Source organism: Bos indicus, chromosome X, assembly GCF_029378745.1.
Source record: "Bos indicus isolate NIAB-ARS_2022 breed Sahiwal x Tharparkar chromosome X, NIAB-ARS_B.indTharparkar_mat_pri_1.0, whole genome shotgun sequence".
NCBI lineage: Eukaryota > Metazoa > Chordata > Mammalia > Artiodactyla > Bovidae > Bos > Bos indicus.
The window spans coordinates 85,098,165-85,121,070 of NC_091789.1; the positions used below are offsets into that span (position 1 = coordinate 85,098,165).

Here is a 22,906-nt window from a genome sequence, read left to right on the forward strand (position 1 = left end):
AAAATTATCTGTCACTGACAAGTTAGAATTTAACAGAAATGATCCTAGAGTTTATTTAGGCTAATAGAGGAAAGATAGTCACATCAGAGGAATTTAAAATTATAAAGTCTGAATGATAATCAGAGACACTATCTGGTGATAATAGTACAGATTAGATAAACAAATAAATAAAACGGAAAGCTCCAAACTAGGTTAAAGAATATATAAGAATCTACTACATGATAAAGGTAGCATTTTGTACTAATGTACAAAAGGACAGACCATTCCATAAGTACAACTTGGACACTTTGGCTAATTCTTTGGAAGAGAAAATAAGTTAGATATTTACCTTATATCTTAGATTCTATTTTTAAAAATCAGTAAATGTTTAAATACTATACATATTAGAAGAAAATATAGTTGGCTATCTCAGAGTAGGGAAGGTCTTTTAAACAATTATACAGAAATCTAAACAGCAAAGACTGATAAATATAACTACATAAAAATGAAATTTCTATGTCAGAAAATACAGTAAACCTAAAGACCTTCTTGGGCACAATAGAGTAACTGCTATTGAATTAGTCTGCCCACTGTAACCAGAAAACTGCAAAAAAACAAATGAAACAACTGTTTCCAACCAGGAAGTATAGGACTGTCATTCTTGAGAGAAAGGAAATAAAGGAAGTAAGCCCTACAATCGTCCTTGGCTTTCTGCTGAATCCAACAAAAGCACAGCAGTCTGACTAAGCCATAGAAACAGATACTGGAGTCTGAAGAGGCTAGAACAGTTAGAAACGGCAGGACAGAACTGGAGAGGTGGGAACTCCACAAGACAATCTAAGATCTGCAGAAAAGCTCTCTTAAATCTTCAGCTGAATGCTAAGCTGCACATGTGTATATGATGAGCTCCATAAAAGAGTCCTATACACAGAACTATTAGAGATCACACAGGGTTGGGAGTTACTCAAACAAAAGTGTAGAAAAAACTTCCCTGGAGATTTTTTGGGTAAATTTATTGTTTTATCTAATCTAGATTGTAGGGTCCTGCTAAGCATTCTAAAACTTCAGGCACTGAGATTTTATGATGTGTGATCTACTTATCATAGGTAAGATGGCTTCTTATTAATTTTTGGTTTGAAGAACACTGGAGGAGGAACTTGTTAGGAAATTCTTTGGGAAAAGGGGTTTCATCACGAATAGTTTGGCATCATCTATTGGTACAGACTATGCGGGCATGCGTGCATGCTCAGTCATGTCCAACTCTCTGCAGTCCCATTGACTGTAGTCCGCCAGGCTCCTCTGTTCATGGGATTCTCCAGGCAAGGATATTGGGAGTGGGTTGCCATGCCCTCCTCCAGGGGATCTTCCCAACCCAAGGATCAAACTTGTGTCTCCTGTCTCCTGCATTGGCAGGTGGATTCTTTACCACTGAGCCACCTGGGAAGCCCACAGACTATGCAGTTTATCTTAAATTTAATCAAACATTAAGTATTAAGGCCTCTGCCAACTACTTTATGGTTTTGCTAAGACTGGTATAAAGTTTGGGTTGTGTTTTTCAGACAGGATTTCTTTATCTATATCATTCTCACTGACATGGAATGTTATGTGACTTTTAAGACTATTGCGAATAGTTCTAATCCCAAGTTTTGGGTTTCTCTGATTATTAATATTCCTTCAAATGTAATCTGAACATGAACAGAGGCTCTGCAATTGATTTAGCACCTATGTGGTAGGTGAACAGACCTAGAGGCTTGAACACTAGTGTGCAGTCTATCACCACCTCTAGTACAAGACCTGAGTCCTCCAACGTGTACTGCATACTTCTGGGTGAAGTATTACTTATCTTTCACTTGTTGCCCAATGATCCTAACCTTAGTGCTAAGCATTCTAGCTATGTACAACTTAGCTCATATGTTACATACATGATAATCAAAGTATGTAAAATGCTATAGAAATATGCCATATGCAGAATGATATGTGTGAAGAATTTGAATGGAAAGGGTCAAAATAATGTTAATCAGAGATACCATTCTACTAACTTTGCTAGAAAATTTTTTTGAAATAAAAATGTTAAAGCAGGGAATAGATTCCACATGGACTTTATTACTATTAATTAGAAATAGAGGCAGGTTCATATCTGGCCAGACCAACACAGTTTCAAATAAAAGTATTATTTTGTATATAGTACCTGATGGTAGGAAACATCTCATATGTGCCTTCAACTCCATAATGGATATCCTTTTAGCACAAAACAAAGATCACATTTCTTATCTCATGACACCACTAACCCTTTCTGCCCTATTCAGAGGTTTCTTATACTCTCACCCACTGATTAAGGATGAGGGGAAGACAGCCTTCTAGGCTGTCTACTGCTGCTACCAAATTATTATTTACTTCCCCTTGGGGAAAAAAAAATTCCTCCTACTTTTAGGCTTGTTCTCTACCATGCCAGAGGTTGAAAACGAGCTGCCTTGGAGCTAGATTGGGCCGGCAGATAGATGTTTTTATTTGGCTTTCAGAGTTCAATCCACACTTGGCCCACCTCAACTCATTTACATTACTAGCCTGGCCCCTATAGGCCACTTGAGTTTGAGATCTCTGCTCTTCAGTTTTACTCACCATCATTAACCAACTCACATTACCAAGGACTTACACACCTGGCACAATCTTCTTGGCTCCAAATCCCTCTCCACTATGATGGGTTACTCTAATGTTCATATGTACCACCTATCCAAAATCCTTGTAAATCTTCATGCCAATGGTTTGCACCTCCATTCCAGCCAAACATATCCATGGCTATATCTAGAATGCTGTCTTTACTGCTAACTGTTAAGCAGATTTTACTGCTTAACCTCTGAAAGTTTCAATTCCAATATCCTACATTTCCTTATCTCAGCCTTGTATCTGTCCAGTCTCTTCATTCTCTCTCTGATCCAAAGGAAACTTGCATCCCCATTAAATCCTGTCTCTATCAGGCCTCTCCTAACTTTAGTTCAAAAACTAAGGCAATGTACAGCAGTATACCAAAGTAAGCTATAGGACTGCTGTTATTTATCTTTCTTCATCAGGAGGTGGGGGTGGGGGGATTTAAAATAACTTGGTAAGAAATTTGAAACATGTTAAACTATAAACAGATTTTCCCTAATACAAAATTTGTATTAATTCAAACCTTTATCTACATTTCTCTTCAAATTCTCTCTCCCACCACCTCACTCATTCTTAGCAAAAGGCCCTGTTTGCTATTTTGCAGAGAAAATGAGAGGCTACTGGGCAGAAACATTCTCAATGTTTATATTCCCATTCTCACAGGGATCTTATCTCATATTCTTTATTTTCTTCTCTTTCATCTATACAAAGATACCCTCTGTCCAACTGACTCATCCCTTCTAACACACTGATTAGAGTCTTCCTTCTTCCCTTCTTAGGCAAATTTCAGCCTCCACTTTTTAAATTCTCATTCACTCATATCCTCTGTAGTCTGGCTTTTGATTCTACCACTGTACTAAACTAGCTCTTCAATGACCATTCTCTTTGGTCTTCTCTGTAGCACTTGATCTGCTGGCCATTTTCCTATTCTCTTGGTTTCTAGAGCATTACTCTCTTCTGGTTTTCCTTTTTTTCATCCTGGTCACTCCCCAGTATTCTCCACCCTATCCCTTAAATGCTGGTTTGGTATCTGTCAAATACATTCTCATCCTACATTCTCTCTTAACAGTGGTTCTTGACCTTTTTGGGTCACATATAACTTTGATAATCTGATAAAGCTATGGTCTTTCTACCCAGAAAAACATACAAGTGTATTTCAGCTATAGCATCAGAGGGTTCAAGGAATGTACCTGACTCCCTATTTGAACTCATCCACTTATATTTTTATATGCTGATGATTTGAAAAAATATCCATATATACAAACAGTACAGACTTCTCTTCTGAGCTCTGGACCTCTATTATCTACTCAAAGTCTTTACTTGGATATCCTACCTCAATACAACACAGCCCAAATTGAACTCTACCACTTTTCCTCCAAAACTACTCCTCCTTTATTTCCTATTATAGTCAGCCCTCTGTATCCATCCATGGGTTCCACAATGATGGAATCATTGGGCAAAAACATTTGTGAAAAAAATTTCAGAAAGTTCCATATTGCAAAACTTGATTTTTCTGCACACTGGAAACTATTTACATTGTATTTATAACTATTTACATAGCATTTACATTGTATAGGTATCGTAAGTAATCTAGAGATGATTTAAAGTATATGGGAGAATGTGTGACAGTTAGATGCAGATACTATGCCATTTTACAAGTGACTTGAGCATCTACAGATTTGGTATTCCTGGGAGTTGTGGACATCGAGGGACAACTATATTAGTCAATGATACCACCAGTTTGCCCAAGTCAGAATTCTGAATGTCATCTGACTTATCCGCCCTTCTAAAAACCAGATTTTTTAAATTAACAAAAGTACTTCATGCTCAATTAAAAAAATTCAAACATCTAAGTACAAAAAAGCATAAAGTGAAGATTATCCTCCACCTCTCCCTTTAGTAATTCTTCCTTATGACAACAATTGAACTAGTGACTGAGCCCTTTAGATGGGCTCTTCAGTTCATCATTACTACTGAGCCCATTTCACTCATTTATGTTACCTGTCTGGCCTCCATAGGATCTAAATGTACAAATCCTTCTGTATATACTGTTGAGTGATCTAGTTTTCATCAATACATATCTTGGATATATTTGGGTATCAGCATATACAAGATACAGCTTTATTTGTTAGCTAATCTACCATTCTGATGGCTAAACAGTATTCCATCATATAGATGTACCATAGTTTAACTATTAATAATTTCTTATTGTTGGATATTTTAGAATGCTGTTTCCTTAATTACAAAGTTGCAATTACAAACATATGTACATTTGCACATATGCCTTTGCAAACTTGTATGAAATATTCCTTTGAGATGAACTTGCTTAGTCAAAGGGAATACACATTTATAGTCCTCTAAAAAGTTTGTACCAATTTCTGTTTTCACCAAGAGAACAGGAGTACTTGGCATCATTTTTAATTCTCCCTGTCCTTTACCTTGGAGAAGGCGATGGCACCCCACTCCAGTACTCTTGCCTGGAAAATCCCATGGACGGAGGAGCCTGGTAGAGTGCAGTCCATGGGGTCGCAAAGAGTCGGACATGACTGAGCGACTTCATTTTCACTTTTCACTTTCATGCATTGGAGAAGGAAATGGCAACCCACTCCAGTGTTCTTGCCTGGAGAATCCCAGGGACAGGGGAGCCTGGTGGGCTGCCATCTATGGCATCGCACAGAGTCGGACACGACTGAAGTGACTTAGCAGTAGTCCTTTACCTATACCCTCAATTTCTAGCCATTTATGAAGGTTATCAATTCTACTTCCTCAATATCTCTACCATCTGTCCCCATCTTTCCATTTTTATCGCTTCGTAACTTAGTTCAAGCTCTCAGTGCTTTAACTTGGATGGTTGTCAATAGTTTCTTTATTGGTGATTTGTCCTTTTAAAGGCTTAGTAAGACATACTAGGTGCCTTTCATGATTTGGGCCCACCTAACTTCATTGGATGCTGGGAGGGATTGGGGTCAGGAGGAGAAGGGGACGACAGAGAATGAGATGGCTGGATGGCATCACTGACTCGATGGACGTGACTCTGAGTGAACTCCGGGAGTTGGTGATGGACAGGGAGGCCTGGCGTGCCGCGATTCATGGGGTCGCAAAGAGTCGGACACGACTGAGCGACTGATCTAATCTGAACTTCATTGGAAGGATTGATGCTAAAGCTGAAACTCCCAATACTTTGGCCACCTGATGCGAAGAGCTGACTCATTGGAAAAGACCCTGATGCTGGGAGGGATTGGGGGCAGGAGGAGAAGGGGACGACAGAGGATGAGATGGCTGGATGGCATCACTGACTCGATGGACAGGAGTTTGAATAGACTCTGGAAGTTGGTGATGGACAGGGAGGCCTGGCGTGCTGTGATGCATGGGGTCACAGAGTCGGACACGACTGGACGACTGAACTGAACTAAACTTTAAAAACTCCTTTATTAACACCAAAACTAGTTCCCACTCTGCACCACAGCCAAACTCAACTGTTTGCACTTCCCTGTCCAAGGTGCTCTCATCTTTCTAGCATTTGCACTCTCTATCTGGAACTTCTTCCCTACCTTTCTCCACTTGACTATCTGCTCAGCACAGCAGGTGCTCAATAAAGAATTAGCTGCAATAATCAACATCCTTTAAATTTTAGCTCAAAAACGACCTCCTCTTGAAAGAGTTTCCTGCTTTCCATACCAGTAGAAAACTTGGAAAACTATAAAAGATGAACATGAAGATAATCCTAACCTTACATCTCAGAAATAACCACTATTACCATCACTTTTTTTTAATGTATGTATCTTTTCATAAAAAGCATAACTGAGATGAAATTAAAGTTATGTGTTTTACTTTTCTCACTTAACATTCTAAGCACTCTTGTCATTAGTTTTTTTAGAATAAGCTTTCAATCTTTATACAATAATCTATCATGCAGGTGGCACACTAACTAGTCATTCCCTTTACATTAACCGTTCCAAAGTTATTTCTCATTAATATAAATGACATTATTGTGAATAGCTTTTTCTGTATCTCTGATTAGGACAGATTATCTTACTACATGCTAAGCACTTACACTCATTATTTCCTGTAATCCTCACAATAGCCATCTGAGGAGGGTATTATTATTTCCCTCATTTTACAGATGAGAAAGCAGAGTCTAAGTTGCTTGTCCAAAGTCATACTGCTATGAAGTTGGGGGGGGGGGGGGCAATATTCAAATTCAAGTCTACCTGACTATAAGATCTGTTCACTTAACTATTTTTAAGTCACAGTGCTATCAAAGAGCTTTCTAGAAATGTCTCATAATTTTATACTGCATATGTAAGAGTACCTACCTCACTAGCATTTTGAATACTTCCATTAAAAAGGAAACCAAGCTCATCTAATAGGCAAAAAACAGATGGTTTATCTGCTTCAATTTTTATTTCTTTGATTACCAGATACAACCGAATATTTATTCATTTTCACTTTGCATTTGATTTTTGTCTTGTGATCTGTCTACTGCCCTCTGCTCATTCCAATTACCATCTTCTGGGTTTTTCTCCTTATTGCCTTACCTAAGCTCCTCATAAACCTGCCCTCTATCTTAAGGCAGCTATCCCCAGGCCAAGCATCATCTCTGTAACATTCCTGCTAGCTTATTACTTGTTATATTCATTTTAAGACACCTGTGAGGCTGCTAACTTCTATTACCAGAATTTGGGCTGATTAGCTTTAGGTATTTTCAGGAAACAATAATGGAAAGATAAATGACCTGCATTTCCACTTTACAATCAGCAATAAGAAGGATACAAGGGACAAAGTAGATTCTTTTAACCCAACCTAGATGGAATAAACTAGAAGGCTCATCTCATCTCCTACCACTTCTCTTAATGAAATATATAGGTTCTAGCCAAGTACAGTTCCCTGAACTTGCCCTGTTCTTTCATTCCTCCATGATATTCTACCCTCTATACCCAGAATATCCATTTTCTCATCTGTCTTTCCGGTTGTCCGCTCCTTCACCTCCTCCTCCTAATTCTCTGTCCCTTCTGATGAACTTAACAGCCACACTACTTGGGCTGCTGAATACTGTAGGAGAAAAGTCATATAGACATGTAGATTTTCAGTTGAGACCTCAGTATGCTAGGCAATGCTCTTAAATTCCCTTAGCTCCCTCTTCTTTTTTGCTTCACGAGCTACATGGGATTGTCATTTTACTGCTTAATTCTTTCAGTGTTCTTCCATTTAGGATAAAGTAAAGGAAATCAGTTCTGAATATTCATTGGAAAGACTGATGCTGAAGCTGAAGCTCCAATACTTTAGCCATCTGATGCCAAGAAGCTGACTCACTGGAAAAGACCCTGATGCTGGGCAAGACTGAAGGCAGGAGGAAAAGGGGACAACAGATGGTGAGATGGTTGGATGGCATCACCAACTCAATGGACATGAGTTTGAGAAGCTCTGCGAGTTGGTGATGGACAGGGAAGCCTGGCGTGCTGCAGTCCATGGGGTCGCAAACAGTCAGATATGACTGAGCGACTGAACTGAAAAACATTTTTTTTTTTTTGGCTGTACCATGTGGCATGTGGGATCTTAATTCCCTGACCAGGGATTGAACCCCTGCCCCCTGCATTAGAAGTGTGGAGTCTTAACCACTGGACCACCAGAGAAGTCCCTGAAAAACTCTTAAGTATGGCATATGGCATACACTAGGTCCTCTTATGGAGAAGGCAATGGCAACCCACTCCTATACTCTTGCCTGGAAAATCCCACGGATGGAGGAGCCTGATAGGCTGCAGTCCATGGGGTCGCTAAGAGTCGGGCACGACTGAGCGACTTCACTTTCACTTTTCACTTTCATGCACTGGAGAAGGAAATGGCAACCCACTCCAGTATTCTTGCCTGGAGAATCCCAGGGACAGAGGAGCCTATTGGGCTGCTATCTGCGGGGTCGCACAGAGTCGGACACGACTGAAGCAACTTAGCAGCAGCAGCAGCAGGTCTTCTTATGATTTGACATCTACTTCTCTACATATAACCAGTCATTCACTACATTTAACTCTACACTTAACTGCAACCCCAATAACTCATTTCTTGAACCCAAGATGTAATTTCAGGCTTCTGTGCCTTCACATATGCTATTCTCTCTGCCTATAATGCTGTCTCCTCCACATCCTTTGCTTAGTAAACTCCACTGATCCTTTAGAACTCAGCTTAAGAAAATTCTATTATAGGAAGCTTCCTCTCATCCCACTCTGATTAAGATATTTTGTTTCTGCTTTACTTTGGCACTCTGTGCATGCATCTAGCATTACAACAAGTTCTGTGATTTTTCTTTTGTTTTCCCAACTAAACTATAGCCAATTTGGGGGCAGAGAACATATCTAATTTGATTTTATACCTGTAATATCTATCAGTGCCAGCACATACTAGGTGCTCAATAGATGTTTATTTAACAAGTAAGTTGTTCAAAACTGAAATTTATTAACTTGTTTACAAAGCCTTCCTAACCCTTAGGTGAAGGTGCTCCTTCATCTCCTCTAGGGCACTCTGTACATCCTTCTAATATAGTCCCTGATAAGCTGCATTTTAACTGTTTCTCTTCACTGACTGGACTGTGAATTACATGAGGACAGTGATGTCTTTCCCATCAGTAGACGGGAGTAGCTAGCACAGAACCTGACACATATCATTCAATCAGTTCATATACTGAGCAGGAATTCCATGCTCTGAGGAAGCACACGATTGTCTATGTTAGCACATTTCCCTAAGTTCCATCAAAGGGCCTGGGGAATAGGTAAGCTTTCACAACTCATGGAAAGTAGTGATGGCCCAAAGTGACATCCATATGATTTTTATTCTCATTTCATTTGTCTGTGCTTTTGAAGTTTAGAAAATAAATGTACATTGCTTTGTCATCATTAAACATTATTAGCAAACTTTACAGAACACACTAAAATATGTCTTTTTAAAAAAATGCAGTTAAGTCATTTGATTGACTCTGCTGACTATCACAGCTCAAGCCTGCTTTATGCACTTAACTTTTAATAATGCTAACTAATGTTGGGTGGATATACTGATGGAAAGAGAAAAAAAGGAGAAATACTCACCATTGTATTTAACACTGTTGGCCAGAATAAGGTTGACATCGTCTAGAAAGCTCTCCCGACTCTGATACTTGTGCTTGGAGATATTCTGTGATTAAAAGAAATCAAGGGACTCAGATACACATATAAAGTTACTTGCTTCCAAAAAGATATTTTAGACCAAATCACTCACTTTACGTATGGTCTCTAAATCCATTGGACTGACAATTACTTTGTAATAATCTGGAACAAACTTCTTATTAACTGGGTGATGAAACGGCCAAGACTTGTAAAAAGAAAGCATGAGAAATTAAATGGAAACCATTCTTTATACCAGAGCTTCTCAACCTTCACTGCGTCATAATGTTAAGACCCTGACAAAAGCTATGGACCCTTTTCCCAGAAAGACACATAATCATACAAAACTTTGCATATAATTTAAGGGGTTCACGGATTCTTTTAAGAGTTCATGTGCCCTGACAGGGTAAGGACCCCTGCTCTATATTCACAATTAAAATCTCGCATCCCCTAGTCCCATTGCAGAGGGTTCACAGCATTATTGCATACACAACATATGCCTATAACACAAAAGGAAACTCAGTTCAGAATTCCCTAGGGAAGATCATTATAACAAAATGATATAGAGACCCAACATGGTAGCCCTGTCATAAAGTTGCAAAAGGGAAAAACTGAAACAAAAGACAACAAATGCTGGGTAATTATCAAACTCTCCTTTGTTAAGAAGCACCTCTAAATCCAAAGCCTCCCATATTACCTGGCATCCTAATTTCTCTCCTGAGCTACTCAGAAGCATTAAATACTGAATGTCAACAACAGGAATAAAGACCCTCTCTATATCACAGATTCCTGGCCTCTTTGATTTCAATGATAATGCACTCATATAGCAAAAAGGTTTCTTTTTAAAATTATATACCAGTTTGAAAAAAAGAAAAAAATTACATACCAGTTTGAATTGACAAACACCACACTCCAGACTCCCCAGTGATACACACACATGCAGACACTCTTTTGTCCTTTTCTTTCCTTTGTACTATCTTCACAATATTCAACATACAGACCACTTACATCTGGAACTGCCATCATTTTCTGGGTGACAATGTTGTCCAGAATAAAAGAAAATGCCACTTGGTCATCATCATCCAGCAAGGGGTTGATTGCTTTCTCTAAACGAGCCAATTTATCTTCTTTCTGACATGAAACAAAGCAAAGGAAACATAAAGGCTTTCCTGAGGTATAATCATCATAGAGTATTAAGGACAATTAATATTTCTCTTGTCCTAAAAAGTCTAACTTTGAATTGTAAACTCATCTGTTCCAGACAAAAATTCAGATAAGAAATAATACTCCAGTAAAAGGATCAAAAGAGATGTGTCAACCATTCTTATAGGTATTCTATCTTCTAGTCTTGTAGATCATCAAAAATATACACCCTTGGGCAACAACAGCTTAGTTCCCACAACAAAAACATCTTCACCAAATTAAGTTTTAATATCACACTGTTTTTGCTGTAAGACTATCACTGAAAACACTGAACACATTATTGTTGATTAGTAACTTTTATACAAGGGAATCTAACCCAATAAATTCATTTTAGACTACACTACGAAAAAGTCTGTATATCAATTGCTCCATGTCTTAACCCACTAAAAATCTTCTTAAAAATTATTTTTGGCTGCACTGGGTCTCTGTTGCTGTGCATGGGCTTCTCATTGCAATGGCTTCTCCTGTTGTGGAGCATGGGCTCTAGAGCTTGGGCTCAGCAGCTGAGGTACACGGGCTTAGTTGCCCTGTGGCATGTGGAATCTTCCCCCTCTAGGGATCGAACCTGTGTCCCCTGCATTGACAGTTGGATTCTTAACCACTGGACCACCAGGGAAGACCATGCCTTTTGTTTAAGTTTTTTTTTTTTTTTTTTTAGCCTTTCTAAGTGGGTATGAAGTATTAACTGGTTTAACTGGTTTAAATTTTTATTTCCACAATGATCAACCAAACTTATAATCTTTTCATGTTTATTGGCCATTTGGCAATCTTCTTTTACGAAATTTCTACTTCAATATTAACATCATCACATTTATATTTTTTAGGCCTGTACAGCTGCCATATTTTGTTGTTGTTAAGAAGATAAAATACAGATTATCTTTTAAAAATTAAAATTTATCCCTGCCAAAACAGTCTCTTAGCTTCAGCTGGCTTTCCAGGAAGTCAATTTCCTTAGCCCTTTCTAAAGTGTTATGTGGATTTTAGATTTTAATCCTAGCTCTACTATTTAACAGCCACGATGCCCAAGACAAGTTAGTTTCTCCTATGGACCTCAGTTTTTCCATCAACAAAAGGGAGGTAATTAGACTATATGATTTCTAAGGTCCCTTCCAGACTCTAATGTACAAAAGATCTGCTTCTCCCTCATTTCTCTAATCTTCTGTTACATTCCCTACTTCCTCAATTCTGGTACCTGCCAGCTTCAAATTCTACCGCCTTTCTCTCATTTTAAATGTCTTACCTCTTTAAGTTTTTCATCACAGAGATCCAGCATTGATTGAGAGATCTGGGTCAGTGAGTGCTTTGGCCCTAGATTACAGAGAAACAAACAGGAAGAGATGAGACCACGGACACAGGAGGCAAGAGTACCAACACCTTTCCAGACTTGCACCAACCTAGCTGCTGAGTCAGACAGATGTTCAGTCTTACCTCTATTTTTCAGTGCCTAACACATACCAGATGAATAATATGGATGAATACACTAATTTTAATTCTCTCCCTTATTGTGTATATCCACACACAGCAGACTACCTTTGATACTGCTGCCTTTAATACCTTGAAAATAATACTATGGATAGGGAAATGACAATTTATTTAAGGATGACTAAGGAGATCATCTTTAGCATTCAAAATTTGTGACTGCAATTTTCATTTGCAGAACTCATGGTTTGTGATGTCTGCCCAACACATGGCTAATCCAAAGCCTTTGTCAGAAAACAATCTCCATCCTAGCTCAGACTACTACTTTAGTTTCCCTGAAGTCCCTAACAAGAGTTTCACAAAATCCTCCAACTATCACCTACATTCCCTGCTTATGGCTACCCTAGTTTAAGCTCATCATAGGGATAGTCAAAACATTTTCTTCTAAACAGTAATTCTATTTCCTTGCAGTATCCTTTGTTTATCTTCCTGTCAATTCTTTCAAAGTAAGTGCTCCCCAGAGCCTAAACCTTAGCTCTATTCTCAACTACTTATTAATTAATTAGCTGGCATTTATTTGTTCATTCAGCAATTTTTTAATGACTGTGATATGTTCAATGATGAGATTAAAGGGAAAATAAGACACAAGTCCTACCTTAGAGAGTTCTTGGTTTAGTCAAAGAAAATGACATGAAAATAAATTGCTATACAACAAGGTATAAGTGCTGGAAGTATCTATGAGTGAAATGATATGATATCTGGAAATATAAATAATGAACAAGACTGGCCATATGCTGGTAAGTCTTGAACTGGGTGAATAGGTGTACTGAAGTTTATTTACTTTCTCTCTACTTCTGTATATGCCTAACAATTTCCATAATAAAAGTTTTTAAAAAGTGAGTGTAAGTGCAAATAGAGGAATATACTGATTACTATGAACTGTGGAGGGTTTGCAACAGTTTTAAAACAATTAAATCTGAGTACCAGGAAAGGCTTGTTGTGACTGATACTTGAGCAATGTCATTAATGAAGAGAAGTCCACCAGGTAGATAGTATTGTAGAAAAACATTCCAGAGGGAAGAAGAAGTGTGCAAAAACATTTAACTAAGCAAATTCATGGAAACATGAAGCAACACATTTCACAACAGGAATCACAAGTAGTTCTGTACAACTGGAATACAGGTACGTGTGAGGAAGAGAAACCAGAAATGGAACTTGGAAAGGCTGGACGGGACATATTACAGTGGTCTAATAGGAGATACAAAGGCACTGAAGATTTTAAGCTAGAGAGTAATTTTTCAAACTTGTATATCAGAAAAAAATACCCTGTCAACAGTATGAAGAACTAAGGCAAGCAGCAGAGAGAAAGTCTGGAAGCAATTGCAAGAGGTCAAAGAAGAGATGACAAGGGCTTCAACTAAGACAGTTGCAATGGAGACCAAAAGGAAGGGAATTTGTTCTAGCAAAATTTAGAAGGTACAATTTATGGAACTTAGTGATCTATGAGTGCGGGAGAGGGAGAGTGAATCAACAATGACTCATATTTCTAGGTTGTATAACTGGAAGGATAGTAATACCACTGATGGTGGTATCATTACTATTATCATCATTTGGGTATAAGGAAAAAAGAAGATTGAGCTAGAGGGGGATGTAAGGAGAAAATCATTTCCAAATTTTTACTAACATTGCCCCTAAATGACCCACAGGTACCTCAAGCTCTGCATTTTCAATGTCAGCTCTTAGCTACCCATTTTTTTTTATGCAATTATGCTTGCCAACTTAAATGATAGTTGGACCTAACAAATTTATTCTTCCTTTGTATGTGTCTGGTACTCTGCTAGGCCCTTGGAATACAAAGATGAATGGTCTCTCTAGGAGGTCACAAAGTGGTAGGAAAATCAAATATATAATCAATTATATGTAACATAATAAGAGCTATAAAAGTTGATTTAATTGTGCTAAGGGGCACAGATGATTGAAAAATGGGTACCGTGAGCAATGTGAATACATCTTCATGAAGCGAGGATATGAGCTAGGCTGGAAATATGAATGGAAAGAGAATAAAGGGCATTCCTTACAAAGGGCAAAGACTGTGCAAAGGAATGAAGACATGGGATAGGATATTTAGTGAAATACAATGCTGAGTGTGGCAGGAATCTATATCTATAGTAGGTATGGGAGCCAGTCATTGGAAATGAGACTAGATAAACGGGTCAGGGCTGCTTGTGAAAGGTATTAAAATCTAGGTACAACTATTGTCGCATGCGTACAGGTGAAAAAACGGAAAAGGTTATAAGATGCTAAATAAGTCATCTAAGGTAATTCAATTATTAAGTGCCATGGTTAATCTGTACCCTTCCTTAATCTCTATACTTCGAGATGAATCTGTGCTCAAGGATACAACTGGAAATCAGAAAATTTTATCCTTTACATGGGCAAAAGCTGTATGTACTATATCTTGAACTCTTTAAGACTCAGAAAACAGATTTCTTCCTCCTTATATTTTCAGTTTTTGAGCAAAGTAGAAATATAACAGCCCCTATAACGTATTTGTAGATCAAATCAAAGACAAATACAGTCACAAGCACATACTCTGTGGGGGTTCCATCCACAGCAAATGCCTCTTCTATTTACCTAGGCTCACTTCTTCCTCCCATACTCCCCATCCAATTGTTTCATTTCAACAGATAGACTCCAAATTCTCCAGAGGATACATTAAAAAGTGGGAATAAAAAGCAGCAATATCTATTAAATGACTAAAAACACACGTTACCTGATTTTCATAACCCTCAAATTCACTAATACATTGTAGGTCCTTTTGATCAGTCCAATCTACTTTGAATTTAGGACTAGTAAGGAATTAAGTAAGGATCTGAAAGGTCACCTTTGCAGTCAAAGACAGGAGATTCTTACCATTGTAGGTTGCACTATTTTTCACAATTAGCTCCAAATGCTCCCTGAACTCTTCCCGAGATGGGTAGAGGCGTTTACGCACATTTTCACGGAGTGTCTGTAAGTCCATTGGCCGGGTGATGATCTTGTAGTAGTCCTTTACGACCTTTGCATTGACTGGAGTGTGGAAAGGGTATGTCTGTGCAAACAAGAGCCAGCACCATCCATGAGCAAAGAACATTTGCCATAACCAATTCCTCAAGACTCTCTCACATCTTACCTGTCTCTATCTGGCCATCAATTCTCAAAGGAATCTCTCTAGATGGAGCAGGTCTGACTGTTTCCTCTACTAACTGTTAAAAAATAAATAAAAAACTATATCCCAAAGAATAAGGAGTTTGAGGTTCTTATGATCTCTGTTCGTTTCCAAGGCAAACCACTCAATATCACAGTAATCCAAGTCTATGAGCCAACCAGTAGTGCTGAAGAAGCTGAAGTTGAACGGTTCTATGAAGACCTAAAAGACCTTTTAGAACTAACACCCAAAAAAGATGTCCTTTTCATTATAGGGGACTGGAATGCAAAAGTAGGAAGTCAAGAAACACCTGGGGTAACAGGCAAATTTGGCCTTGGAATATGGAATGAAGCAGGGCAAAGGCTAATAGAGTTTTGCCAAGAAAATGCACTGGTCATAGCAAACACCCTCTTCCAACAACACAAGAGAAGACTCTACACATGGACATCACCATATGGTCAACACCAAAATCAGACTGGTTATATTCTTTGCAGCCAAAGATGGAGAAGCTCTATACAGTCAGCAAAAACAAGACCAGGACCTGACTGTGGCTCAGATCATGAACTCCTTATTGCCAAATTCAGACTGAAATTGAAGAAAGTAGGGAAAACCACTAGACCATTCAGATACGACCTAAATCAAATCCCTTATGATTATACAGTGGAAGTAAGAAATAGATTTAAGGGCCTAGATCTGATAGATAGAGTGCCTGATGAACTATGGACGGAGGTTCATGACATTGTACAGGAGACAGGGATCAAGACCATCCCCATGGAAAAGAAATGCAAAAAAGCAAAATGGCTGTCTGAGGAGGCCTTACAAATAGCTGTGAAAAGAAGAGAAGCAAAAAGCAAAGGAGAAAAGGAAAGATATAAGCATTTAAATGCAGAGTTCCAAAGAATAGCAAGAAGAGTAAGAAAGCCTTCCTCAGCGATCAATGCAAAGAAATAGAGGAAAACAACAGAATGGGAAAGACTAGAGATCTCTTCAAGAAAATTAGAGACACCAAGGGAACATTTCATGCAAAGATGGGCTTGATAAAGGACAGAAACGGTATGGACCTAACAGAAGCAGAAGATATTAAGAAGAGGTGTCAAGAATACACAGAAGAACTGTACAAAAAAGATCTTCACGACCCAGATAATCACGATGGTGTGATCACTCACCTAGAGCCAGACATCCTGGAATGCAAAGTCAAATGGGCCTCAAAGTGCTGCACTCAGTATGCCAGCAAATTTGGAAAACTCAGCAGTGGCCACAGGACTGGAAAAGGTCAGTTTTCATTCCAATCCCAAAGAAAGGCAATGCCAAAGAATGCTCAAACTACCACACAATTGCACTCATCTCACATGCTAGTAAAGTAATGCTCAAAATTCTCCAAGCCAGGCTTCAGCAATACGTGAACCATGAACTTCCTGATGTTCAAGCTGATTTTAGGAAAGGCAGAGGAACCAGAGACCAAATTGCCAACATCAGCTGGATCATCGAAAAAGCAAGAGAGTTCCAAAAAACCATCTATTTCTGCTTTACTGACTATGCCAAAGCCTTTGACTGTGTGGATCACAATAAACTGTGGAAAATTCTGAAAGAGATGGGAATACCAGACCACCTGACCTGCCTCTTGAGAAATTTGTATGCAGGTCAGGAAGCAACAGTTAGAACTGGACATGGAACAACAGACTGGTTCCAAATAGGAAAAGGAGTACATCAAGGTTGTATTGTCACCTTGCTTATTTAACTTATATGCAGAGTACATCATGAGAGACGCTGGGTTGGAAGAAGCACAAGCTGGAATCAAGATTGCCGGAAGAAATATCAATAACCTCAGATATGCAGATGACATCACCCTTATGGCAGAAAGTGAAGAGGAACTAAAAAGCCTCTTGATGAAAGTGAAAGAGGAGAGTGAAAAAGTTGGCTTAAAGCTCAACATTCAGAAAACGAAGATCATGGCATCTGGTCCCATCACTTCATGGGAAATAGATGGGGAAACAGTGGAAACATTGGCTGACTTTATATTTTTGGGCTCCAAAATTACTGCAGATGGTGACTGCAGCCATGAAATTAAAAGATGCTTACTCCTTGGAAGGAACGTTATGACCAACCTAGATAGCATATTGAAAAGCAGAGACATTACTTTGCCAACAAAGGTCCGTCTAATCAAGGCTATGGTTTTTCCAGTGGTCATGTATGGATGTGAGAGTTGGACTGTGAAGAAGGCTGAGCGCCGAAGAATTGATGCTTTTGAACTGTGGTGTTGGAGAAGACTCTTGAGAGTCCCTTGGACTGCAAGGAGATCCCACCAGTCCATTCTGAAGGAGATCAGCCCTGGGATTTCTTTGGAAGGAATGACGCTAAAGCTGAAACTCCAGTACTTTGGCCACCTCATGCAAAGAGTTGACTCACTGGAAAAGACTCTGATGATGAGAGGGATTGGGGGCAGGAGGAGAAGGGGATGGCAGAGGATGAGATGGCTGGATGGCATCACTGACTCGATGGACGTGAGTCTGAGTGAACTCCACGAGTTGGTGATGGACAGGGAGGCGTGGCGTGCTGCGATTCATGGGGTCGCAAAGAGTCAGACACGACTGAGCAACTGAACTGAACTCAACTGAGGACTATACTGCCCTCTATCTGAAATCAGACAGAACAAAGGGCCTTGCAATCCATACTGCAGACCTGAATGCGGTGAACTCACATTCGGAAGATCTCTCATGTCATTGATGATAGACTCCAAAATGGATGACAATGTCACCATGGGGTCTGTCCGGCGCCGGTGAATGGACTTATGAGGTCTCTAAGGAGAAACAAAATATCAGAATGCTTCTTTAAATTAAAGAAAGAATACATTTGGAAACCTTGTAATGAGCAGTACATGTAATTCTCAGGGCAACGCCACAGTGAGAATTTAAGGCTTAAGAATTTAAGAATCTCACGGCTTAGAGGACTGGGGGAATTAATGAGAATCCCATCTGGTCAGAAAGCAGCAATGCAGATACTCACATTCAGATAGTCACAGTGAACAGTAGTTCCAACTCGCCGTTTCTTCTTGGGAGGAAGTTGCTGCTTAGGGAATTTGAGAACCAGAGATTTTCTGCGAACCTCATCTGCACTGTAATAATCACAACACTTTCATAGCATGCAGTCCGTATTTCTAGCCCCCAGAAAAAAATCAACCACAAAGAAAAAGCCCAAAGTACCCGAGCATGAGTCTGGGGGGTAAAAAGCCAAACTAAATGCCAGACATCCACATCCTAAGGCTCAGATTGGGCAAGACCTCATAGTATCTCCAAATTAATAAAGAACTAGGCAAGCCACAAGTTCACCTCAGTTTCCTACTTAGAAGATAAAGGAACTAGGCTAAAGGAATTTCAAAAATCTTTCTATCTCGAACATTCTATCTCAGGATAAAAGGGCTAGGAAATTTAACTTATTCAGAATAGAAACAAGGGAAGAAATTAAAGCTTGTTTGAAAAGAAAAACTAGGGACTTCCTTAATGGTCCAGTGGTTAGGACTCCATGCTTTCACTACAGGAGGCATGGGTTCAATCCTTGGTTGGGGAACTAGGATCCCGGATGCCACACGGAGTGGCCGAAAAGAAGAGAAAAAACTAGTTTGAGTTTCCCTCAATTATTAAAAGCCCAACTACCTACTTCCCTTTAATCATATATCAAGATACTATATTTTCTTTTTCTAAGGTGCTTCAAAACATTACTATAGATGTTGATAAATTAACTAGGAAAAAACTCTCAAATCTAAACAGAATAAATGAGTATAATTACATATTAAATTAAAAATTCATACTCAAAAAATAAATATATTTTGAATGTAATACCCTGACTGTACAACGTCAGTGGCATATAATCCAAGGACAACAAATTACAGAAAATATCTTGAATCTACTTTACATGTTTGTTGTTGGTAGTAGTATGTGTGCTCAGTTGCTCAGTCATGTCTGACTATTTGCGACCCCATAAACCGTAGCCTGCTAGGCTGCTCTGTGCATGGGATTTTCCAAGCAAGAATACTGGAGTAGGTTGCCATTTCCTTCTCCAAATTCTCAAATTATGTTGCACATATCACAGGATGGGCAAATGTATAAATACACTGATGCTGGGAACCAAACAGGATATAAATATAAAACAGAAAAAGAATAAAACTTAATGATGTACAAATAGAGGTGATATAATGTTTTCATTTTTTTAGTTAAATCAAGAACCTAAAAAGTGTAAGCTAAAAATAAAATGCAAACTATAGCTAAAAAACAGAAAAAGACAAAGAATCTATAGATATAATTTGTATTGGAAGTATTGAATGAGGTTGTGACTTACAATATTTATATATTTCCTAGTTCTATCTACTAAGAACCTAGAAGCAGTGACATCTCAGTGCCAGTGAGCATACCTAACACCTAGATATTGGTTCCAAAATACTATTCCCCAATAAAAGGAACCAGGACTCTCTGAGAAAGGGCTGATTCTGGGTCTGGGACAGAGAAATTTCAAGGAAAGCCTGACATCTAGTGCCAGAAAGCAAAGAAGTTTGCAAAATTTATAGGTTCATTTCAAAAGGACACAGGTTCTGGCTTGAAGGGATCAAATCTGGGACAATCTGGGCATTCAAATTAATAATGATGTTAACAAATTTTAATATAGTTTACAAAAGGAAGAATTTCAGAATCCATAGTAATATTCAAAAAAAGAGGGAGAAGTCCCGCTTTACAGAATGTCAGTTAGTATAAAGAATGATAGAATTAGCAAAAAAAAAAAAAAAACAACTAATTTCTAAGAATGATAGAATTAGAAAAACAATTAAGCAACCCTCTATGTAATAACTGAGTTAGGTAATGATCATCAATGGATGTTAAAACTATTGAGAGAAATATTGTAAGAGAACAGGATATTCACCCACAAATTAATTACAATGGGAAAAAAATATCTTTATTATAGAGGAATCTGAGTATTACCACTTTAATGAAATGATCAAAATACTGAGGAAACCTGACATTATATGCTTGTCATGTGGTGCAGTAAATGCATAATATTACTTCTGCTGTAATCTTGCCAAATAATCAATACAAAAACAGACATATCTAGAATGTGGAATATTTTATGAGACCATTGACCTGGACTCTTCAAAAAATTCAATGTCATGAAAAACAACATGGGGAAGACAGTTTTACATTAAGAGAGATTCAAAATACTTAATGTTTGAACTGGAACTGGATCCTGAATGGAAGTAGGGTGTAGGCAATAAATAATATTGAGACAACTGGGGAAATTTGAATAAGGACTGAATATTAGATACTACTGAATTAATGTTAAATTTCTTAGGTGTAGTATCATGTTTGTGCATGCTAGGTCACTTCAGTCATGTCTGACTCTTTGTGACCCCATGGACTACAGCCTGCCAGGCTCTACTATCTATGGGATTTTCCAGGCAAGAATATTGGAATGGGTTGTCATTTCCTTCTCCAAGTATCATGTTTGTTATGTCCTTATTCTTTGGAGATGTGTGCTAAAGAATTTGAGAGCAATGTCATGATGCCTACAACTTCCAAATGTTTCAGCAAAAAAGAAAATGTTTTAGATATATAAAGATGAAACAAATGTGACAAATGTTAATGGTTGGTGAATTTAGAGAAAAAACATACTATATTATTACTTCAGCTTTTCTGTAGGTTTGCAATTTTCAAACTAAAAAGTTGGGGGTCATAAAAAAATAAATAAAATAAAATGCCTGGAAAAAAAAAGTTGGGAGGATTTTTTTTTAATTTAAAAACTTTTCTCATTGTACAGCAGAAACCAATACAACATTGTAAAAAATGAATTAAAAAAAATAAAAACTTTTCTACTTGATTATCAAATTCTCTGACGACAAGGGCTAGGTAAGTATAAGTATAGTCTGTCTCCTCAATCTTTTTGGCTGGTCCATTATCAGAACATCTGAGATCAGGAACCTTACAGATATTACAAGTGCCTGGAATTAGAACAGGAAGAGCATCTACTATATACCAGGTACTGTACTACTTGCTTTATATAGTCTCCTTCATTTTATCTTCATAGTTACCCTTGAAAGGGTGATTTTATTTTGTAAATAAGGAAACTAAGACTCAGAAAAGTTGAACAGCATGCCCAAGGGCAAGTAGGTGGTGGAGCCTAATGAGTGCTTTACAAGACTGTAATTTCCATTACTGGCAACAATTACTGAGGAAAGTCCATTGAAGTTCCTATGTCCTCAGTTCCACTTCAGAGAATACATCACATCCACCCCTGCCCCCCACCAATATCACCAACCTCCAACAGATCTCTCCTACCGCTCTTACCTCTCAATTAGCTGTTTCCCTAGGACAATCTTGGTCCCTTCAACCTTGATAAGTTCCTCATTATCATTATGAATGACTGTCTTTTCCAACTCCTCCTCCTGCTCCTCTGTCATGGCAACAGGGTTGGAAGGGGGAGCATTTGTTTGATAATAAAGAGGGCAGAATTTGTTTGTTCTCATGTGCCCAATGGCACCACAAGCCCCACATTTCAGCTGTAAAAGGAAAAGTATCAACATGTCAGAGGTAAGCAGGCTTCTCATGTTAGCTTTAAGAAATAACACAGAAGGCAGAAGAGAAACAAAGGCAGGCCCAGAACTTTTATTCTCACACACCTTTCAACCAGAAGCCACCGAACAAAAGTATATGTATGGAAATGACACGTTAAAAACAAAATGAAATCCAGAGACTGAACATTACTTTAAAAATCAAGTGAGGAAGAAAAGGCAGAGGATTTTTAACCCAACTTAAGTTGTAAACTATGAAAACATTAAAAATGCAGAAGAAAGGCTATTGAAAGCCCAAGGTTGCATTCAGCAGCACAGGTAGCCAGAATGAGTATATTCTCAGTCTCAAGGAAAAGGCTTAATAATACTAAGTCTCTTGAAATTCCCTGGCAGTCAGTGGTTAGGACTCTGTGTTCTCACTGCAGAGGGCCTGGGTTCAATCCCTGGTCAGGGAACTAAGATCCCACAGGCAGTGAGTGCAGTGCAGCCAAAAAAAAAAAAAAAAAAAAACACTCCACACACAAAACAGCCAAAACAACAACAAAACAAGTCTCCATCTTAGTTGTGCAATTGCCCTCACTGTCATCTGTAAAATGGAATCAATACTGTATCATATAATATCACATACAAGAAACATTAGAATACTTAATGAGCTCAGTACATGTTAATAGTTCACATTTGTTGAGAATTTTACCAGGTATAAAGTGCTTCCCATGTATTACATTCCTTAATACAATACCACTGTGATATAGGTATCATTTTAAAGAAGAAAAAACAGGTTGGAGAGGCTATGGT

General features: G+C 38.4%; 1 protein-coding gene across 15 annotated transcripts in view; it reads right to left on the bottom strand.

Annotated features, from left to right (window-relative positions):
* The window catches only part of TAF1 (TATA-box binding protein associated factor 1), a 114,010-nt gene that overhangs the window by 66,050 nt on the left and 25,054 nt on the right, over positions 1-22,906 (bottom strand). For all 15 annotated transcript variants that reach the window (XR_011565168.1, XR_011565169.1, XR_011565167.1 and 12 more), the window contains 8 exons: positions 21,888-22,099; positions 18,565-18,673; positions 18,260-18,358; positions 15,288-15,465; positions 12,196-12,263; positions 10,761-10,883; positions 9,868-9,960; positions 9,699-9,783 (listed from right to left, as the gene is read on the bottom strand). Coding sequence is in view for 12 of the 15 variants with exons in the window: in XM_070783693.1 (XP_070639794.1) it covers positions 9,699-9,783; positions 9,868-9,960; positions 10,761-10,883; positions 12,196-12,263; positions 15,288-15,465; positions 18,260-18,358; positions 18,565-18,673; positions 21,888-22,099 (967 nt within the window). In the remaining 3 variants the exon portion in view is untranslated. The remainder of the gene's footprint in view (positions 1-9,698; positions 9,784-9,867; positions 9,961-10,760; positions 10,884-12,195; positions 12,264-15,287; positions 15,466-18,259; positions 18,359-18,564; positions 18,674-21,887; positions 22,100-22,906) is intronic.